Source organism: Styela clava, chromosome 13 (genome assembly GCF_964204865.1).
Source record: "Styela clava chromosome 13, kaStyClav1.hap1.2, whole genome shotgun sequence".
NCBI classification, from domain to species: domain Eukaryota; kingdom Metazoa; phylum Chordata; class Ascidiacea; order Stolidobranchia; family Styelidae; genus Styela; species Styela clava.
This window is the reverse complement of record NC_135262.1, coordinates 13,951,616-13,960,741: the sequence shown is the minus strand read 5'-3', so window position 1 is coordinate 13,960,741 and position 9,126 is coordinate 13,951,616. Positions and strand designations below refer to the sequence as shown.

The 9,126-nt window shown below is 33.8% G+C and overlaps 1 protein-coding gene across 1 annotated transcript; it reads left to right on the top strand.

The window, feature by feature from the left end:
* The first annotated feature begins 356 nt into the window (after window positions 1-356).
* LOC120333016 (multicopper oxidase mco-like) lies at window positions 357-8,247 on the top strand. The gene is made up of 15 exons (XM_078119466.1): window positions 357-459; window positions 958-1,157; window positions 1,348-1,449; window positions 1,563-1,694; window positions 2,593-2,786; window positions 3,001-3,120; window positions 4,211-4,412; window positions 4,878-5,134; window positions 5,264-5,360; window positions 5,765-5,906; window positions 6,327-6,490; window positions 6,567-6,669; window positions 7,053-7,110; window positions 7,287-7,439; window positions 8,190-8,247. The coding sequence occupies exons 1-15, from the start codon at window positions 357-359 to the stop codon at window positions 8,245-8,247; spliced, it is 2,085 nt and encodes a 694-aa protein (XP_077975592.1).
* The last annotated feature ends 879 nt before the right edge of the window (window positions 8,248-9,126 follow it).

Sequence of the window (9,126 nt, the reverse complement as noted above, 5' to 3'; positions counted from 1 at the left end):
AGAATTTTACGCAACCATTTACAATGTACAGATATTTCATGGTACAATGGGACACTTCAACTGGCGGTAGATCAAAGTTAAACCTAAAAATTGGAGCGCATGGAGGGCATGTTTGTCAACATTTCATCCATGTTGATTAAATGTAACTGTATTTATTTAAATATTTTACAAATCATATATCAGCCACCTGTGCTTTCCCAGAAAGGTGCTTTAGTTTAGAGAAATAGATGGATCAATGGAATAATAACGTTTCTATCTGTTTTTCTTTATAAATAATACTGTAATTTGCATATAAAAGTACGATCCTTTGCCAGAATATTGAGACATCGTTTGGAATAGTTTGTACACCGAATAAAATGAAAAATCAAATACTCATCTTTTTAAGAATATGTGGTCTAATCGTTGTATTTTTGACTTATACGGACTGTGAAAGGTGCTATGAATGTCAACCATTAAAGGGTAAGCTATGGTATAAGGTGTCCTAAATGTTGACCTTCCTTTAAAAATTATGTGGGTATTACTTTGTATGTCAATCCGTTATAATTAGGTAAACTACCTGATGATAAACATGTTTTGACTTTAATAGTGTTGGTTATGATTTCCATTATGGCTATAAGTTCACGCATTTTTATGATTGATTTTTAAAACGGGGTATTCTGAAATTTCTAATCGCCAAGTCAGACCAAAATAGGTCGCGGGTTCGGAAAATGTGGATCGTTAAAAGACTTGGCGGTCGAAAAAGCGTTTCAAGCTACGAAAATAGCCTTTGTATGATACAGAAAAAAGCTTTTTTACTAATTTTTTTACATTTTTATACGGGATGTGGGATACATTTTGAAATTCTTCCGACCAGAGCACAGACTTGGTGTATTCTTAGTATCTAATTTTGCACAACTTTTCTCAGGCTTAACCTACACAATTTCAATGAGGTACTTTTTATATATGTTATTGTTTTAGGAGGAGAGAGTTTCAGAGATTGTAGATCGAGTAATTCATCAGTGTATAGACGTGATGGGAACAACGTATACGTCAATTTGGTAGTTGATGTTGCCGATATCGAAATTGAATGGCTGAAAATCAAACGCCGAGTTTATAATGGAAATCTTTGCGGACCAACAATACGAATGAAACCTGGAGACACCGTTTATGTTCATTTGGTAAAACAGTGTTTTTATTATTCCCATTTTATAAGATAAATAAGAGTGAGTTTGCATTGAAAGCAATAAAATTGGTAATTGAAATCATATTTCAAATAAATAATTGTGTAGTTTAAAATGAATTCGAGATATGCAACTATTGAGAAGTATGAGCTGACTTTTTATACAAATTTAATAATATCATTTTCAGGAAAACCGCCTCGGACCAGATCAACCGGAAAAAGAGCTGAATGAGATAAGACACCCTAACACTACAAATATATATACACATGGACTGCACATATCTTCTCTGGTGAAATATGTGTCCAATGCGTGGATGCTTTCATTCGAAATTAATGTTTAATATAAAGATTGAGAGTATTATTCCAATATAGTCAGCAAACGTTTTCTCTCATTTCTATTTAGCCTCCAGGTGACGACGTCTTCACAAGAGTAGATCCTGGAAAATCTCACAATTATTCATTTAATGTAAACGTAAACCAACCAGCTGGCACGTATTGGTATCATGCTCATTGGCACGGATCTACCTTTTTTCAGGTTTGTAATGACTTCCCTCTATTTAGTAAACATATATACATCAAAAAAATAACAATACATTGAATTTGATAATGCACTGCATAAGAGTAGCAGTCACATAGTATTTTGTTCCCAATTTGCTTCCAATTTTGAGATTTAAGTAAAGAAAATTGAGCTAGTGTTGCGAAAAAATTTTTTATATTTTTTGGGTCGAATTTTACGGGTGCGACAGCATAATGTTTTAATCATCGTTTCCATACTGTGGAGGAATGTTGCTATGTATTTGCTTTAGCATTGCTGATATTTTGGGGTATTTTATTATAACCCAATTACTTATTCATGTACACATAATAAACTACTTAAACCGTGCAAAATCCAGGGTGTAAATTGTGCATAACAACAGCTAATAAACTTTAAAAAGTGAATAATCAACGGAGCAGAGTTTTAACATAAATAGTGGGAAGAATATTGGTATCCGAAATAAGCGAAGGAAAAAATAAATCGAAATCGGTTGGGTACTAATGGTTTAAGGCAAGGACGTGCAACCTTTAATACAAGAGGGTCAGATACAAATAACTGTATGAACTTGCGGGCAGCACCTTTATTTGAAAAAGGATCTCGAGTAGTTGCACGCACTAAAAAGGAATTGTACTCCGGTATAGACTTTGCAACGCAAAGAGATTGGAAATAATCGCACATACCAGATTATATTAAATAACAACTCATTTTGTGCGCCGCACAATTTTCCCTGTGGGTCGCATTTGACCCGCTGCCGCAGGTTTAACATCCCCGGATAAAGCATTAAACTTAACGCACGGCAGGATATATTCTTGGCATCAAACCCCCAAACCTTACTCATGGTATACTAATTTGGAATTGTCAGACGTATCAAAAAGACTGATTTAAAACTTTATTGTAGGTTACGAGTGGTTTATCTGGAATGTTGATTGTTGATGATGAATCGACCAATATGGATGTGGAACTAGATGCCGTTTCATGCCCGAATCATTGTGAACATGACGTTGATATACTGCTTCAATCAACGTTGCAATACACCAATGATTCGGTAGACTTTATACATGAAGCCCAAGAACAGATTGGAGATCCTTTTAGGTAACTACGTTTTTCTCGTCTTTTTTGATTACTGTTTTATTTTTCTATACTGACCGGGCGCCACATTCTCTAAATAAACGTTTCTTTAGTCTAAACTTTCTATAGTATTTTTTTCTCCCTTTCAACACTTTTTGTGATGCCATTTATGTAACTTTCTTAAATTTTTATTTTATTTTGTCCATTTTATCCCTTTTCTTTTCTAATTAATTGCCAGGTTGAACAAATCCACTGAAGATTGGCTTATGAATGTTGAAAACGGATTTGATTATTTCACAACAAATGGTCTGTACAATCCTACGTTAACGATTCAGAAAAATCAGATGAAAAGATTTCGGTGAACAGTTTTTTTTATATATATATATTGGATCCCTAATCAAAATCGTTCTGCCTGCCTGTGTAACTGTTTGTCTGTGTGTTTTACTGTAACGGCTAAACGACTGCAACAACCTAGAGGAAATTGCTCACGTGAGTTATCCTTTCACCCTAGTGAAGTGCGTTTTTTAAAAGTCCGGAATGATATTTCGTGACCATGGCAGCAGAAAAATACGCTCCGATTGGTGAAAAATTTGTAATCTGACAATTTGTCGCCTTATTCTCGTAAACTAAGTCGGAGATTAAAACTTCAAGATTGACCTACCGGGCCTACCCCCTCACCGTTCCCCGTGGAAGATATTGCTTTTTCATCAAGCCGTCCTATATCTCTCGTAAACTTTGGATATTTTAGTGAACTTGTTTTAAATATTAGCCCGAAAACAACACGAACGTAAGGATGCGCGCGACAGCCAAGACAAGGGGTTCCAAAACTGGGGTACATGTACCACCAGGGGTATATTACATCAAGCATAAAGATATTCTTACCGCAGTTTTCGCTTCGACTACATTAGAATATTTGTTATTACCTGATCTTATTAATTTGAAGACCTGAATGTTTCGCCTCATATTAATGAACTACTTGTTGCTAAAAAGCAGGTTTATCCACCACACTAGCTAGGCTGCTGGGCTCATACAGTCTGTATATTGTTAGTTTGATTGTAGGGTTAGTTTAGCCTGAATTAAGCTACATTTGTATGAATGCGCTTTGATCAGTACTAATCACACAGATTTTCATACTAAACTATGGAAAAAAAAAAATTTTTTTTTAGCAAGGTTCAGGTGGATGTAACATATATTTCCTGACTATAAAAAATAAAATGTGCATCAGATTAAGTTAAGCTGTTGAAAATATGAAAATAGTTATGGGGTAGGCCTAAACGAGCGAATATAAATTGTCCAAGGGGTACGGATGAACAGAAAGTTTGGTAAACCCCGCCTAGCCTGATGCTGTCCTCACGTATCAGCGGAGATTCCAGGCGTCTACTGGCCTGTTTATCACATTGCTTGCTCAAGTGTTGATATGAGATATGAAAACTTCAAATAAACTTTAGAATTGTTAATGCGGGAGGATATGTTGGACTCGAGTTAGAAATAGCAAATAATGGAGGTACTGGACAATGCGTAATCAGAGAAATTGCATTTGATGGTGTTTATCTCGATGCTCCTAGAAAGCAAATATATCAACAAACTTATGTTGCAATTGCTGCACGAGTTGACTGGATGATTTATTGCGATACGCCAGGAATATATCAAGTAATTCCCTATTTTAAAATAAGAAAATATATGGATGTTTATTTGCAATCACGTGATCTGCAATAAAATGATTATCTGTTCAAAAGATGAGTAATTAATATACAATTACAAGGTTATTAGATACTATCGCTTGCATCTCATTTATTAAAATACATTCTAATAAGTTACCAACGACTGTTAGATTAATTTTTGATGAAAACCATATAAAATAATTTGAAACTATACAAATATTGTGCAGTAATTTTTTATTGAAAGTTTGAGAATTATATGACAACGATATAGTACGGTATTGATTTAAATTGCTAAATCAAGAAAAAGTTTGTTAATTTGTTCAAGGTGAAATTCATTACATTGTACGTGTAATATAAAATGCAATAGAATAGCATATTAGTCTGTTATAATTTATTCCATAATATGAATTTTGTAATATATTGTTATTGGATTTTTATTTATTATTTTTATTAGCTTCGTTCAATGTCGCTGCCCGATGGTGAATGGTCAATTGGAACATTTCGTAGATACAACGGTACATTCTTGACCATTAATATTATTGAAAGCAACTTGTCAGTTCCGAGTTTTTCAACTGCTCTGCCCACCAGACCAGAGTTCATCAGTGACTTGCGGAATATTAATAACGTACCAGAAGAAAACAAATTCATTGTTGAACTTTCGGACGATTTTTTCATGAATCGTCAAAAATTTGCCAAAAAAGAAGATTACAGGTAAGTAACATATAGCCCTGCACGCAAACTAAAGGTTTTGCGTTTTTCATGGGAAATTCAAACGGCCGTTTAAATGTTTTTTACAATTTAGCATCTTTGTTTTGCCTAGCTTTTTTGTATTTATCCCAGACATAGAATGGAGGTCGGAAGCGTGCAGGAATGGACGTTTGTTAACTCTGCTCAAAGAGCGCCACACCCATTGCACATTCATGTTAATCACTTTCAGGTAAAGCAGTAGTATATGAAACTTTCGATTTTTAATGGAAGCTACAATAACAAATAAAAATACGCGTCATATTACTACTTTAAATAGGTAAAAAGTACGTCAGGCACAATAAATAAAAATTGCAAAAAGGTTTCCCGCGTGATGGAAAAATTTCACAGCAAAAAAATCTTTACTAATAAATATATGTTGATGTAAAATTTATCAGTTAAAGAGAAGAAGCTAGCTGCAACTATTTTTATGTTAACAGCTTATTTTAAATAGAATATATACTGATGGTTGCATTGGTGCGGATATAAAGGGCTAGCTATATGGTTTACTTTGGTAAACACTGAACACTAATTTATATAAGCCATATTGATTATGTGACCTCATCAATAATCCAAATGAACTTTGATTTATTTCAGGTTATTAGTTACAACGATTATACAGGCCCTCTGAGCGGTAGATCACAGCATTATTTCTCGGAATATCCAACGTCTGTACTACGATCTCAAAAGGGTGACCTCTGCAACGATACGTACGCTATCCCTTCACTTCAATACGAAGGTTGGATTCAGAAAAAACCTCTTTTTTATCTTACAGTCCACAGGCTGGATTAAATAACGACCGACAAATATTACAAGACAAATACAATCTTGACAGATTGCTTAAAATTTGTTTTAGTTTTACTACACAAAACTTTCTAAATTGAAAACGAACTCAAATATAATCATTTTTAAATCCATTGTCTGCAGAAAAGCAGTATTTGAGTTACTAAGTGATTTAGGTAATTCACTGATGTTCAAATACGGCTTGAATATTGAACTATAATTTTAACGCTCCGTACATATGATGCTTTAGTATATATAACGTTTAAAAGATTCCAGGCAAAACAAACTTAAAAGAGTTAAAGAGTTTTTTTTTTTAAATTGGCCAATAATAAACTTTAGGCAGGCCTGATACAATGTCATATTTTCTTATTTTGAGATCCAAACTTTATTTGGCCTGATCATCCGGACAAAAAGTTCATAAATCACAGGAAACGCTGGGAGGCGCTAAAACAAGGCGCGGAAAACGGGAAATCAGTGGGCTACGCGAAAAGAGGAGATTGGAGAGATGTAATCAATGTACCACCTTATTCTAACATAACGGTAATTCCAGTGCACAGTGCTATGTTTCGAAAAATTAGTTACATGTATATCCTACTGGAGAAAAACTTTTTTTTAGGTTCGATTCAATGTACATGAGTACGATGGCCCAGTAGTGATGCATTGTCATGTCTTAAAACACGAAGATTTAGGAATGATGCTGACTGTTGATTCTGTCAAGGGTAATAGAATTTTGCAATTAGTTTTATTTATTGTTGTTTTGCAAGTTGATAACAAATGTAAAGACTCAGTGGTTGAGAAAAAATGACCCAATGGGTATTTCTTTCGTTCGAATTTAAAATTTGGAAATCAATCGAAAGCAAATCAACCCACACATAATGTGAAATGTTCCTAATTGATGGTTTACCGAATATTTCCAGCCGGTAGACTTTTTTTTATACTACCAGCTGCAATGGGCTCCTTGTCCTGGGCCTTATGGAAGAAATGGTATGAAATATATCTTAAAAAACTATTTCTAGCATGGTTTATATACTATACTATTCTCCTTTTTAGCACTAACTTTCTTATGTAAAAAAAAAATAAAGTCAAGTTCCTATTTTCCTAGATATAAAGACGTCGAAGTATATTCCGAAAAAAGATCTGAATTGCAAGGAAGTTGAAAAGTAAGCCTTGTGATCACATTCACTCTACGTATTTACATATTCTTGTTCTTAAATGTTACCTGCTTTTCTATTCCAGTTGTGAGTAGTTTCAATTTCCAATTACGCTAAAAGAAAATCGTTTAAAAATGTCAAATGCGCTTATATGCAAAATAATTATTCGTTTTTGTTTTTCTTAGAAAAACAGAACAAAAAGGATTGGTCGGAAAAGAAATTACAATTATTGTTCTATTCTTTGTCTGTCTTGTATCAATTGTATCTGGTTCAGTGTTTATTTTTCTATATTGTAAGACAAAAGCATCTGTTGAGGATATGGTCTTTATGAATTTAAAGTAGGCCTATATACTTTTTTCTTGTCTATGGAGTTATTTCTAATATATTTAATTTGATGTTTTTAATTTAAAGTATTCTACATTTCTAACTTTTCATTTATATTTTGATGAAATTGAATTAAGTGTCTAGTCAGATAGAGAGATGGACCATGATGATATTTTAACTAAAGTGCGTATGTTCAACATTTTACTCGAACCCACGACGAGACAATGACCATGTCATCAGCAACTTATATCGGGTCCTAAACAAACTTTATTTCGATATTTATAAAGAAATGCTTCTAATTCGAGCACGGATTATATGATGAATTGTGTCACATTTTCCTGTCAAAGTACAATTCTTGTTTGGGGACGGTATTTAGATACTAGTGGGGTATGATTCGAACCTTGGCAAAAATTCAGTCGATATATTGTTAGTTTGATTGCAGTGTTTGTTTAGCTTGGATTACATTGGTATGGATACTTATGTGTGCTTTGATCAGTAGGCTACTAATCACACACATTTTCATACTGAACTATGAAATATTTAATTTTAAAGTTTTGGCAAGTTTAGAATAGTGTAATAGGTGTAATAGGTTACCTATTTTTTAAAATCCGAAAAATGTGGATGTTTAATTTTTTGCAATCACGTAATCAGCAGCACGTAATCCGATTTATTTGAATAAACTCTCAGAAGTTACCAACTGCTGTTGGATTAATTTTTGTTGAAATCTATATGAATTGATTACAAACTATACAAATTTTATGCAGTTATTTTGAATTGAGAGTTGAGAGATTGAGAGAAAAATGTCACAACGATATAGTGTAGTATTGTTAATTTTTACAAAGTGAACTTCATTGCATTGTACATGTGAAATCTAATGCGATAGAATAGCATATTAAATGCGGTGTCGTTAGTAGTGAGAATTCGTCGTCTTTTTCAGATATAGAGCTTTGGAATTACTTGCACGTACTAGATTAAACTAATTTCAGCACTCGTTATGCGGACCGCACATTATTCAAAATTATCACTACTCCGCGGATCGCACAATTTTTCCAAATCATTTGTTGGGTAGCCTCCAGAATAGAGAGAGACTGTTGAAAGCTTCTTTGAGCTCCGTAATCAACGATGAAATTTTGGACGAGCTTCTTCTGAGCGCTAGAGATTATTAAAGCGTGCAGACAACAATACAGATCGTTATGACTCCACCAGCAACAATGTTGAAGCTGAGCGTTCTTTCTCCTTAAAATAAAGGATGAAGGCATGCCTGCGCTCATCAATGACGTCCAATCGTATTTCTGATTTGTGATTTGTGTGTTCTTCATTGTCACTGTGAAATAGTCTCTGATAAGAAGATCAATCGGGTTGTGGCGAGCATAGTTGTCGAAAAGCGAAGAATGGACTTTTAATCGTGGTGATGTCTTTTACTGATTCAGATTGCGTTAAAAAAAAAAAAATTTAAATAAAAAGTTGTTTGGGAAAATAGATTTTGTATTTACGAAAAGTCAGCCGAGATTTTAAATTAGTTGATTATTGACCAAATGCGGTTTTTTTCTGCTTAAAGAAGTGGTGTCTTAAATCCAATGTCATTGCACAAAATTACAAATTAGGGCTGGCTATGCAAATGCTTACAATTAAGCCACGTTGGGCCCAGAAACATGATCTGCCTCCTGTAGCATTGAACATTCAGACATAGAATGTATTCAT

Excerpts from the sequence above, each read along its gene's own strand:
- LOC120333016 (XM_078119466.1), top strand. The coding sequence starts at position 357 with ATGAAAAATCAAATACTCATCTTTTTAAGAATATGTGGTCTAATCGTT. Across the intron at positions 1,450-1,562 it reads GACTGCACATATCTTCTCTG|CCTCCAGGTGACGACGTCTT; the intron begins GTGAAATATGTG and ends ATTTCTATTTAG. Across the intron at positions 2,787-3,000 it reads CAGATTGGAGATCCTTTTAG|GTTGAACAAATCCACTGAAG; the intron begins GTAACTACGTTT and ends ATTAATTGCCAG.